We start from the raw sequence: 13,484 nt of genomic DNA, 5'->3' as shown, positions 1-13,484 counted from the left end.
AAAACATTCCCATAACATTTCTCTGTTTTGTTTGTTTGGTATTTTTTTTAAAACAGATTAATTTATTTATTATGTATACAGTGCTGTGCCTGCATGTACACCTGCAGGCCAGAAGAGGGCACCAGATCACATTATAAGTGGTTATGAGCCACCATGTGGTTGTTGGGAATTGAACTAAGGACTTCTGGAAGAGCAGACAGTGCTCTTAACCTCTGAGCCATCTCTCCAGCCCTCATTTCTGTGTTTTATAAAGAAACCAAAATTATAAAATTCTCACAACCAAACATTAAATTATAAATTAACAGTCAAAGTTTTAAAGGGATATGATGGCCCAGTTTGGTATCTCTCAAATTGTCTTTTATCCCAAACTCAGGTTAGACATTTCTTCCAAAAGTGCCAAGTATTTGTGGCTTGCCCCTTTCCATCAGCTCGGCACTCCAGGCTCCCCATGCTGGGTGGCAGCCTCTTCTAGTTCTTGTACAAGGATGCCAGAGCTTGGGCGTGGTCTCTGCCTATCCTTTTCTGCCAACTTCCATGGGAACAAGTTCCTAATCAAAGAATACAGACCCTCCATGGGTGACTGACTTCCATCAGGAGGATGTGACTTTCTGTTCTCCTGAATAGAATAGGATGTCTCCCCTACCCACCCATTCTTAGTCCTTTAACATTTCAACTAAGAATAAACAACTGATGATGCATTCTTAAATACAGTTCACCACCTTAAAACAGTTCTAACTACCCTGGGACTTTTACCAGTATTTGAGATAGGTTGAGTTCCATAAAACTAACAAACACTTATCAAGAGCACTCTTTTTGTTTGGTTGGTTTCGGTTGGTTGGTTGGTTGATTGGTTTTTTCAAGACAAGTTTTTCTGTGTAGCCATAGCTGTCCTGGACTTGCTTTGTAGACCAGGCTGGCCTCAAACTTGCATCAATCTGCCTGCCTCTCCTTCCTGAGTGCTGGGATTACAGGTGTATGCCACCACACCCAGCTCAAGAGCACTTTTAATTCAACTGCAACTTAGTATCTTTGTGAAACTCTGTTTTTCTACATGACCTATTCTTCTAAAATATAGTTTGTTTATAAAGTCTGGTTATCTTTATTCTGAATACATTTTTTCTAGATTTTTCTCAACCTTTTTTTTTTTGGAATTAGTGGCATTAAAAGGCAAGTTGGGGCGCTGTAGTTTACAGCTATAGTCCCATCTACTCTGGGATCACTTGCGCTTGGGGCTGTCCTGGGCAGCACAGCGAGACCCTGTTGTTACAGCATGCATGAGCCCCTGTGTCGGACCTCAGCATAGTGCAAAAGCATGGCCAGGCATTCGTGTCCCGCTCAGTCTCATCACACAGGGCCGTTACCACACGAGACTGGGTACTGGAAAATTTCTTCAAGTTACTTTTTATATGCCCCCTCTATTTATCTCCTCAGCATTAAAAATCTCCTGAAGCAGAAAAAAACTAAAAATTCCAGTTCTTTCCAGTTTGACCTAAGAGTTCTTCAGTATGCAATTTATGATGTAATTCTCTGTTATTTTCTAGGCATGTTTTCCACAAATCCTGTGTGGATCCCTGGCTTAGTGAACATTGTACCTGCCCTATGTGCAAACTTAATATTTTGAAAGCCCTAGGAATTGTGGTATGTTCCCTATTTGTCACTACTTTTGCGTAATAATCATATCCACATATAATGTAATACAACCAGCATAATAGAAGCCATGACCAAATCTCATTAGAATACACCAGCTCTCTTTGCCACGGTGCAACAGTGCCTTTCTTCCAGATGACTTCAGAGTTGTAAACTACCTCAGGGAGCACTAGAAGAGAGTGTAAATAACTAGACTAGTCTTCTTTGAAAAGTGTGCTTCTGGGTGAGGAGGCACAAAAGAAATAGAAACTGTGGCTCAGTAGTAATTGTTCTCATAGCTGGCATAATATGAACTGATGTCATCATGTTCTACCCTCTTAAGCTTGCCTTTCATGACTTTGAGTGTTGGTAACTTTCAAGCAGTGAAAGCAGATGGTGACCAAAAAGCCTGTAGAGAGCCTTGAACAACTTGACAGGTGTATTAGCCAATTACGCCAAACTGAGGCCAGCACGCCAAGTGCCAGAGCAATGCAATGAGAATATTGACGTCTTTCTTGCATTCCTTGCTTAAGTATGTAGGCTTACAACCAAAATGTCAAGAAAAGTATATAGCCAGGGTATACTTTTACCCTTTGAGATAGTTTACAGAGGCCGTGGCCAGCGTGATCTCCCATGGCCAGCATGTGGAAGTATTAACTTGTCCTCTGTCCATTTTTAATGGAGCCTTCCAAAAGAAGTGATAGCTGCTATGGCTCCTTGGGTGTGACATTAAGTATCAGCTGCATTTTTAACTTTCTTTTTAATAGAACTTTGGAAGGCTTTAAAGTAGAATTCTTTTGACCTAGCAGCCATAGGTTCTGGGTCTTGGCTGTCCCTTGTGAGAGCCGGTTTTCTGAGCCTCCACCTTTCATATGCTGTCTGCTGCAAACAGAGGGGCCACCTCTTTCTCTACTGTTAGTGTTTCACACCCACTTCACATGGGGTGAGATTTGGTGGTTGCTGGATGCTTAGGCCTTGAAGCAGATTATTTTCTTATAGTTTATAAGCCTGAGCTTTGATCTGCTCTTGCTTGTATGCTTTGTTTTTAAAGGTAGAAGTTTTGTTTAATTTTTTTAACTAGGTACCAAGCAAATGGAGCATTTCAGAGAAGTCACATAGAAATGATGAGGCGCCGCTTCGCTCTGGTTTCCTTTGTACTGCTGTGGGGAGGAAATCAGCTGATTTTTTTTTTAAAGGAAAGGTTCTTAAATTACAGTAGGAAAGATGGAAAGGGAGCTAAATATGATCTTAGTAGTGAGTGTTACACATTCATGATTTTATGAACTTGTTCTTAAAATGATTTTTAATCTGGAACTATTTTGCAGCCAAATCTGCCATGTACTGATAATGTAGCGTTTGACATGGAAAGGCTCACCAGAACCCAAGCAGTTAACCGGAGGTCAGCCCTCGGTGACCTTGCCAGCGACAGTTCCCTTGGCCTTGAGCCACTGCGAACTTCAGGGATATCGCCTCTTCCTCAAGATGGGGAGCTCACTCCTCGAACTGGTGAAATCAACATTGCAGTAACAAGTAAGTGGGGATCCTTTGCCCAGGCACCAGACAGCATTGATGCCTGTGTGGGCGCTGGTGACTGTCCAGGAGAAGAGCTGCAGCCACCTGGTCCCACAGTTTTTGTAAAGGAAAAGATAATGTGTACATTTAAACAGATGTTTGGAATAATGAAGCTTTATTTTTTTATAATAAGGAATATGCGTGCTGGTGATATGTGGCTAGTTGTTTAAAGGTTTGTCTAAATGGCTTTTTGGTAAGCCTTGTTTTGAAATCTTTGCATTGCAAACAGGCATTTTAAAGGGGGACACTGGAGTGCAGTGTGGCTGGCAGGCAGCAGTTTTGGTTTGCTGTATGCTGAGCACTGCTTTCTCGCCTGTGATCTGATTTCCTGGGCTACAAGCAACTTGATGAAAAACTAATGTAGAATTTGAACCTAAAGAATACTGTGGGATAGTTATGAATGACTTGATTGTTGAGCTGTTAATATGCAAAAATGTACTGTTGTGAGGGCAATGCCCATCTCTGTGCGGTGTGCGTGGGCCTGTGGCGTGTGTATGGGTGTTATAGGCATTCATCCTATAATAAGCAAATTCTTTTCTCCGTTTCCATCCTTTACGTGCAGTATCCATCTAACAACCTTGCACGCATCTCATCGCCTCTGATGCTGCCTTTTCTAATTATGCCGCTGCTTGCCCAGGACACCACTTACCTGGGAGTCAGTAACAAACATGGGGCCATTTATGGAATAGCTTGCTCTTTACATGTTAAGATTTCTGTGGTCTGTTTTGTTGAAGTGCATGGTTTTAAACCATCCAGAGATTGCCATGTGTCTGAACACCGAGGGCTTTCATTCCTTTAAAAGTAAAACAACTCTTTGATACAGTATGGCTCATTTATCACCATTTCCTGATGATTGTTTTAGCAGTGTTTCATGGTTTTCCTACTTCGGCATTTAGGTTTTATGGTCTAGAGTTTCAAGACTTGGTCTAGCAGTATAAAAGGAGATAAATGACTTAAAATTTATGTCCGTCATTGATTAGGCATTTATTGAGCACCTACTACATTAAGCACACATCTTGTCATTTTTATGTGGAAATGTTTTCAAAATCTTGATAATAAAATCTTTTGATGATAAAAATAATTCATATACCAAATAAAACACTTTCATCAGAGTTTACACATAATGCCAATAAGGAAAATTCACATGATTATCTAGACCCAGAGTACCTCTCTTCCTTCCGAATCCCTGTGTTGCCATACGCAAGTGCAGTACATCAGCCAGCACGCGCTGTGTGCAAGGCACTGTGCTAATAAGCAGGGGGGGTGGTCAGAAGGGTGGCCCAGCAGCAGAAGATTGCTGCTGAGTGCTGTTGGATCTGCAGGGTGGTGCTGTGGTGGTATTTCTCACAGACAAAGACACAAATAGGTTCATGTGTTCAAAATTCTGAAATACAGATGTGGTTAAAGTCTCTAAGTGTTGGCCTGCTTATCATGAACAGAGGTTTATTGGAAAGTGGGTTGGGTGGCAGCTCAGTGCTAGGACACATGCTACAAGGATCTCAGCGCAGTCCTAGCGTGGAGGAGTCTGTCTGCCTTTAAGAAAAAATAAATAAATAACAGGCACAATGGAACATGTCTATAAACCCAGCATTCCCAGAACTTAGGAATTAAAAGCAAAAGAATTAGAAGTTCAAGACCAGTCTCAGCTATCACTAAAAAGAAAAAAAGGGGGGGGGGGAATGAACATTGGGTTAAGCTCCTTGCTGTTGACAACCATTCATTTCCTGAATTTTAAATTCCAGTATACATTATTCTCAACTTAAAAATATATATGTACATAGGTTAAGACAAAGGATTTAAAAAATAAAATCAGTGAATTTAGCATGGGTCCTTGAATGTTCATTTTGACTTAAATCAAAAGCTTAAACCTGATGATGTGAAAACCTGTAATCCAAGAAGCAGTGGCTGAAGTGTTATATGAGAAGAAGAGTTTTCTAGGCATTTTAATCATATAAACCAACCAGGCCAGCAAAGATTAGTTGGTAGAACAAACTCAGATCCTGTGAGCTGAGAGAGTAAGTTCTCTAAGCCTTTTCTAGAAAATAGCCTATGCACACACCGGTTACTCAGTTTTAGGATTTAGGAAACCCAGTTAAAGAAATACCCAAGGTGGAGTTGTTAGGAGCACTTACCTTAGAAGCACCTGTAATTCCAGCTCCAGAGGGTCCCATAGCTTCTTCTAACCTCCATGGGCACCTGTGCATGCACGCACACACACACACACACACACACACACACACACACACACACACACTTAAACTAAATTTTTAAAAAGAATATCCATGTTACATATATGAAGTCATTATTTTGTATACTAACTAAAAAAAAGTTAAATGAGGAAATGTTCCTGTTAGGCACATTTTTGCATATGAACATTATAGAATTACTTTGTTAAACCATCCCTGTTTAGTTTACCCTTAGGAATATTTTATGGACAAGACAGTGAAGCAAGGCAGGTTGGTTCTCAGGCCCCAGTTTAGTCTCTCCTCCTCCCCATATGTATGACTTGATTTTGACTTCTGTGCACCAGAGTTTCAGCTCTTTGATGAGCCAAGTACCTTGTCAGTCGCCATCCCTCCTACTTTTCTGCAAAAACAAAAGGACCAGTTTTACTTCCCAGCAGGAGTCATGAACCTGTTTTCTTGGCACACCTGCCACGTGTCTTTCTAATGTGAATATTCTCAGTAAACTGATAGATAAAACAGCACAGACACGAGTGACTTGGAGGAACGGCTTTCTGCTTAGTGTAGCCATAAAACTTTTAAGAACCCTACTCCATGTTCCTAATCCTTATCTAAGACTGAGTATTCAAGTCATGCAGAAATAGCAAAAGGAAATTTGAGAAGTGGTTATAAGTATGGTTGTTCTGCTGTACTTAAATTCACAGTAACATGGATGTCCATGCACAGTTCTCCTACATGATTTTGGTGGCCACACTCCTCATGTACTTTGGATCGAAACTGAACTGGTTGAGCCATGCTTTCCTTTCTCCTTGCAGCTTTTCCCAGTACTCCCACTAACCGTCTCTAGTTAGTAGCTTTCTGGCAAGCTTCCTCCTGCTTGACTTCCTTGAGCCAGCCTTGGCTTACACCTCCGTTGACGTCTGCTTCGTATTTGAGGGAAGTGTTGACATCGATTTGACTTAAACCTTCTCCCCAGAGTGATTTCCTCCCTTTCCTTTGTCAACAGAAGAATGGTTTATTATTGCCAGTTTTGGCCTCCTCAGTGCTCTCACACTCTGCTACATGATCATCAGAGCCACAGCTAGCTTGAATGCTAATGAGTAAGTAAAAAATTGTTTTTTGGATTGCATGTGCCAGACGATCCCAAGAAAACATGTAATTTTCATGAAGGCGGTGAGACTTGGCTTCCCACCTGTTTCATGCTGATCCCAATGGGATCACAGTTAGCAAAATAGTTTATCTCATGAGCATCTATTTTTAGTCACACGGAATGGGAGGTCACTTTGTTCAGCATACATGACTCCGTAGTGCGGCTGAATCCACGGCGCCATGCAGCTGCCAGGACACCAGAACAGGCTCAGTATGTGAAGACTGCCGTGGTCTCACAGTGACAGGAATGGCCCCACTCTGTGTTCTCAAAGGACTTCACCAGGAACCTTAGTCAACTCTTGAGAGAACACTGAAACCTTTGCCTACGGCCAAGGACAGAAGAGAAATAGGAAGGAAATCCACTGCTCTCAGAACGCTGTTGGGAGGTAGAACTGTCAGAATAGAATAGACTGTCCAAGGACAGACAGAGGTCAGTATAGGTTACAGAAAGACAAAGTTGGCCTCCATAAGCCTGATGACCTGAGTTCTCCATAAGGAGAACATCAGTCAGGCTTCTTAATGCTAAGATGGCCTTGTCCCAAGGAATACACAGAGCTGGGACTGCCATCAGAGGCTGCGTGTTGCTATGAGGGCTGCTGTAGGGGAGAGATCTTGGTCATCTTGATGTAGAGGTTTTCCAGAAGGAGCATTCCACCATGATGATACTGGAAGGGTTTTGTTTTCCATGTTGTCATTTGCTATCCAGTCCTTTCTTTTACCAGAGTATTCATACAACTTAGAGATGGCTGCAACCCTGGGCCAGTGCCCAAATTCAAGCCTACATTGCTACTGGTGCACAGCTTGTGCTCGCCTTCTTGGAGTATGGCCTAGCATTTTAAGTAACCAGTCTCCTAGAATAATTAATATTGTTCAGCTGTGGAGACAGAAAACTTTGGCCTCCTCTGACATTTTACCTCTAACCTGATCTGTTGACAAATACTTGCAGGAAATACCTTCTGACATCCATGACCCCGTATGTTTTGAGGGGCTGTTGTAGTATGCTGACATTCTTCACCCTTCAGATGAATAGTCTTCACCTATCCATTAGGTCAGTCTGCAGCCAGCTACTTCTGTTGATGCTACTAGATGCAGTTTCCATCAGAACACAGTGTCAGATTCTAGAGTCAGACACACATAGATTTGGCTCTCTCCCCCATTTTCCAGTTGTGAGACTTGGGCATTTAAATTTATCTGAAGATTATTTTAATCATCAAAATAAACAGATAATGATTAGTCTACATCATAGGGCTACTGACTTAGCACAGTGCCTGGTATGTAATAAGTGCTCAATAAATGTTAGCCAAACTAATTCTGCTACAGTTCTGTGAAAAAGATGGCCATCTGGGGCCAGTGGGGTGGCTCAACAGGGAAGACACTTGCTGCCAAGCCTGGTTATCTGAGTTCAGTCCAACTTTCACAAGTTATCTTCTAACCTACACACACACACACACACACACGCGCGCGCGCGCGCGCGCACGCCATGGGACATGTGCCCATACACAAAGACACAAAAAAAAATAGATAAATATAATTTGAAAATTAAGAGATGACCATCTACCTTTATAAAGACAATTAATTTAATTTTGTCTCCATGAAATTAGATAGCATAGGAACTCTGTGGGTACCCTGATTGCAAAAACTCTCCATTCAAAGTGAAGCTATTGCTTGGTTGTTAGCCACTTGCCTTGCTTATTCCTAATCAAACTAGATAATAATATAAGCCCAGTTTTTACCAGTGAGGGGCTGGTGAGATGACGCAGTGGGTAAAGGTACTTGCTGCCAAGATTCACCTGAATTCAGTCACAGAACCTACCTCATAGAAGAGAAAAAAAAATGGTTCCTGCAAGTTGTCCTCTCACTTCCACACACATGCCATGGCAAACACCACACGCTCACCTCAGCACATAAAATAAGTAAATGTAATTAAATATCTTAAAACATTTGAGTTATGACTAGCAACCAGTACAAATAAATAGTGATGCTCTGGGCACTTGTATAGAATTACTAGAAAATTACTGGTCCTCTAGCTTACTCAGAATCTTCCCAAATGTTCAGTCTATACATCAGATACTTTTTAAGAATGCTAACTAGGAACCCAGGTGCCTGGGTTGTACTGCTTCAGTTCCATGCATAAATGCATTACTCAGAACCTAAGTCATGGGTCTTCACAGCCATGTCTTAGTCAACCCTTCTCCCACTAGCCTTTGTAGATGGTTGATTTGCAGTTGCTCATTTGACTATTACTTCTTTGTCTTCAAAACCATCCTAAAGGACAGTATTCATAATCCCATTTAGAGAGAAAATTGAGTGAGTGTGTGTGTGCATGTGCACATGTGTGTGTACACACCTGAAGGTACATAAAAAGATAGTCACTAAAATATTGGTGGTGAGTATCTTAGGTTATATTTTTAGTATAATGTTGTCCTCTCTGTTATGAGCTTCTGTGTGACTTGGGGTTTTGTTGTTTTTACAAGTATAAATTGCTTGATTGTGTTAAAGACCATTTATTGTGAGATACAAAGATCAGTCACTGTGCTAGTATCTCTAACAGGTTAGTAGAAATTCCTAAATCATTTTATTCCATATAAAAGTTTTTAACAATTTTACAGTTACTCATTTATGGATTGTTTAAAACTACCTGCTCATTTTGCCTTTATCTACCAATGAGTTTACAGCAAATGTGAGGAGTGACCAGTAAGTTTACAGCAAAGGTGAGGAGTGCACCCCCACAGCCAGCTCCTTAAGCTTCTGTTTGAGAAGAACATTGATATAAAAGGCTGAAAATGGAGTCATTAGATGTCTTGGGGATGCTTTGCTTAGACGGGAGGAAAGAATAGGTAAGAGGTGTCTCAAGGTATCCCGAGGACTGGCAGAGGAAAGGGGAGCCCCTCTATGTGCACAGGAGCCTCATGCTGAACAGCTAGTGCAAAAGAAGATGAGGCTTCATATAGTTCTAGAGGCTGGAGGCATCACAAAGAAGTGGATTTAGTGGAAGAAAAAGCTTTCTATCAGGCAAAAGTGTCCATATGGACAACTGTAAGCTAATGAGCTTGACAGGTGTTGCCTGGCAATTCACCCAGAAGCACAGTCTAAGGCTCTGAGAGGCAGGTCTCCCTTTGAGTCACATGCTGCTGGGCAGGATCAGAGCGGCTGTGACAAGGATTGGGGTTGCTTTCTAGTTGCTTCTTGCAGGATTCAAAAGCAACGTTACCAGGCTTCTTTACCTGTTCTCTTTGTAACCTAGTAGTACTCACTCATATACAACTAAACAAAAGTGACTCTTAATTGCCTGCCACACCCTGTGGTGTAAACTCTCTTGTGCTTTATTTCCCTGTCAGTGCAAGTCATAAAGTTCTAAACTGACTTGAGTATGTCTCAAAAATTTTAGATGTCTATATGTAGATGTCTTCTTCAGTCAAACACCTGTGGTTAGAGTACCATCCATCTTTGCTTTTTATGTTACCAAGAATACCTTTCTTATAACCACAAAAACTTAATGTTACTTTCTGAGGAGTATGCTGAGAATAGGTTGTCTTCCTCATATTTATTCTCTTTTAACCAATCTGACTATGAAACTTTAGACACAGAGGAGGAGGGATTGAGTGTTCCCTGACAATGCTTAAAGAGGACAGTAGGATTCAGGCCTGTGCCTCTATTCCCAACTCCTTTCTTTCTACTGCTTGGCCCTGAGGGCTCCAATTGTGAGCAGTAAAGAAAGTTTAGTTTCTGAGAAGGTGATTTGGAAGAAGAGTCCTAAGCAAAGCAACGGTTACCATTGGTCTTTGGCAGTGGCTATTTTCCCTTTTCCCAGAGCACCTAATGTTATGGTGTTCCTTAAAAGCCCTTCTGTCTCACAATACCCAGTTTTTCTAAGGAGATACTACAGGGACGATGTGGCACCTTCAGTGGGGCCTATGACAGATGAGCAGACGCACTTATGAAAAGTGACCGTTGTTCACACCAGAACCTTTTCCAGAAAAAAAAATTGGCTAGCTCCCTTACTCATTGTGATGCCACACCCCAGTGCTCACTAGGCACCAGCCTCATGGGGAACGAGCTTAGAAGCTTGGCCTTCTGTGCAGGAGTTGGAAGTGAAGAAAGAAGCAGAACGGAGCAAGGGAGAGCACACTGTACACTTTGGGACTCACCCAAGAGAGCTGCTACTTTTGCACTGAGGAACCTCACAGGAGAAAGGGGCACACACGGAGGGGAAGCAGAACAGCTTCAGGGAGTGTGTGGTCTGACTTTTCCACTGGAAGTAGAAGCACAGGGAGGGGCAAACATAGAGTTCAGACTTCTTTTTTTTTTTTTTTTTTTTAAGATTTATGTGTTTATTATTATGTGTATACAGTGCTGTGTCTGCATGTACACCTGCCAGAAGAGGGCATCAGATCACATTAGAGATGGCTGTGAGCCACTATGTGGTTGCTGGGAATTGAACTCAAGACCTTTGGAAGAACAGACAGTGCTCTTAACTCTGAGCCATCTCTCCAGCCTGAGTTCACACATTTTTATAAACAGTGAGAAGTGGCTGAGGCTTTTCATGGTGGCGGAGATATTTCTTCAGAGGTACAGAACGGAGGCCAAAGATATAGGTAAAAGGGATATGGAGGAACAAATCATCACAAGGTAGGGAAGAAAAGAAGAAGCCCTGCAGAATTATGTGACAGCCAGCAGTTGAGTTGTTTGAAGCATGGAACCTCAGCGCAGACAGTGGAAATGAGTCAGACGTGGTGATAGGGAGCTGCTGCTTAGGGAATATGCCAAATACAAAGGGCTGGAAGCTAGAGTCGTCTCACAGTGTCAGGGGCTGTAAAGGACAAACAGGATCCTGGGCACCAGGAAACTTCAAAGAACTGTAGGCACCTTTTAACACCTGTTATAGAGACACTAAGATAACAGTCAGTGCGCACAAAATCTGAGTGGTTCCTGCAACAGAGAGCAGCACATCCCTGAAGTCTACTCTTGAGCTCTTCCTAATAGGCCATGGTCGTCTAGAGTGGTAAAGAGGAGCCTGCTTAAACAGCTCCCCTGTGCGCTAAACACGGCACTGTTACCTGGCTTCTCCTGTGCTCACTCTGGGAATGGTGACTCACCTGGAGCGGACAAGCTGCTCAACTACCAGTCAGAAACTGCTGGTCTCAGGCAGCTAGCACTGGGACAGCCCAGGCCATCCTGCAGTTAGGAGCATGCCTCTGTTGTGTTAGAATGTTGACCACCACCCTGTAACTAATTAATGACCTCTGTTTTCCCTTTTATTCCATAGGGTAGAATGGTTTTGAAGAAGGAAAAACACTGCTTTCTGACTGATTGCCTTGAAGGAAAAAAGAACCTATTTTTGTGCATCATTTACCAATCATGCCACACAAGCGTTTATTTTTAGTACATTTTATTTTTTCATAAAATTGCTAATGCCAAAGCTTTGTATTAAAATAAATAAATAATAAAATAAAAGTACCGTGTTGCTAAGTGTCCTTCGCCAGCTTGTGTTTTGAGGCTGATTTTGACACCACATGTAAAATGTACTCATGACTCCATAAGAAGGCAGGGACAGTGTGGCTGCTGGTATTTAATGTGGGCTCCTTCTGTGCCTGACTGGCATGGCAGAGTGGTGACATCCTGTGTGGCACTGCTCCCTTGGTGCCCAGCTGACTTACTCTGTTTTAGCTTCCTTGTGGATGCCTGTTCACTCTGGTGACCTCCTATGTGGTCCATGGGCCTTCACCAGGACTTAGCTCCACTTCCAGAATACACCATGCTGCTCCCATTGTGTCTCCCACCTGGGAGTGTGCTTTGCATGTAGTAAGTGCTCAATAAATTTATTTGTGGGATGAAGGAATGAGTTGTAAGGACTTCCAAACCAATGTATTCCTTTTACTTAGTGTGTATATTACTCATTTTTAAAAAGTGAACTCTAAAGAGTTAGCCGAGAGCCATTTTTAAAAATACTTTATTAATTTATTCATATTACATCTCAATTGTTATCCCATCCCTTGTATCCTCCCATTCCTCCCTCTCTCCCGCTTTCCCCCTACTCCCCTCCCCTATGTCTGTGACTGAGGGGGACCTCTTCCCCTGTATATGCTCATAGGGTATCAAGTCTCTTCTTGGTAGCCTGCTATCCTTCCTCTGAGTGCCACCAGGCCTTCCCATCCAGGGGACGTGGTCAAAAATGGGGCACCAGAGTTCGTGTGAAAGTCAGTCCCCGCTCTCCATTCAATGGAGGAGACTGTCCTGTCCATTGGTTAGATCTGGTTCGGGGTTCGAAGTTTACTGCACGTATTATCCTTGGCTGGTGCCCTAGTTTGAGCAGGACCCCTGCGCCCAGATCTGTCCGTCATAATGTTCTTCTTGTAGGTTTCTAGGACCCTCTGGATCCTTCTATTTCCCCATTCTCCCATGCTTCTCTTACCTAAAGTCCAAATAGGATGTCCTCCCCTCTGACCCACTTTGCTGGTAAGTGAAGACTTTCATGGGACATACCCCTTGGGCTGTTGTCTCAATATAAGTGAGTATATACCATTTGATTCTTTCTGCTTCTGGGTGAACTCACTCTCACACCCACTAATGTGCCACCCCAGGGAACCTTTCCACCCATGCCATCCCAGGGAACTAACTATAAGTGCACTGCCTGTTTCTCTGTGTACCCATTCTGAGCACTTCCTATAAGTATAGCCTTATAATATGTAGCCTTTCATATCCTGGTTCTCTGTGTGTTCAAGGTTCATCTGTGCTGTATCATGTAGCAACACTTCATTCCAATAGAAATGTGATTTGGTTTTGTATGTTATTTTTGCAAACTTGCTCAACTTAACTCTTTTTTTTTTCTGGTCTTCCTTGGGATTTTCTGTGTACAAGACCATGCCATTTGAATAGAGGGGTCTTTTACCCCCCTTTTACAGTCTATTTTATTTTCTTGCTTGTTCTTCCTTAGGTAGAACTCTCACTAACAGA

The 13,484-nt window shown here is 42.4% G+C and overlaps 1 protein-coding gene across 4 annotated transcripts in view; it reads left to right on the top strand.

The window, feature by feature from the left end:
- Positions 1 to 13,484, top strand: part of RNF130 (ring finger protein 130) — a 100,573-nt gene that overhangs the window by 69,928 nt on the left and 17,161 nt on the right. Inside the window, exons 6-9 of one of the 4 annotated variants that reach the window (XM_084763313.1) lie at positions 1,542 to 1,638; positions 2,952 to 3,156; positions 6,388 to 6,485; positions 11,802 to 12,004. In XM_084763313.1, the coding sequence (XP_084619439.1) occupies positions 1,542 to 1,638; positions 2,952 to 3,156; positions 6,388 to 6,485 (400 nt within the window). In that variant the 3' untranslated portion in view covers positions 11,802 to 12,004. Of the gene's footprint in view, positions 1 to 1,541; positions 1,639 to 2,951; positions 3,157 to 6,387; positions 6,486 to 11,796; positions 12,005 to 13,484 lie in introns of those variants that run through there. The other 3 variants (XM_084763311.1, XM_084763314.1, XM_084763312.1) reach the window with 3 other exon arrangements.

This window comes from Acomys minous (genome assembly GCF_964271855.1).
Source record: "Acomys minous genome assembly, chromosome: 16".
Lineage (NCBI taxonomy): Eukaryota > Metazoa > Chordata > Mammalia > Rodentia > Muridae > Acomys > Acomys minous.
This window is presented reverse-complemented; position numbering and strand designations above follow the sequence as displayed.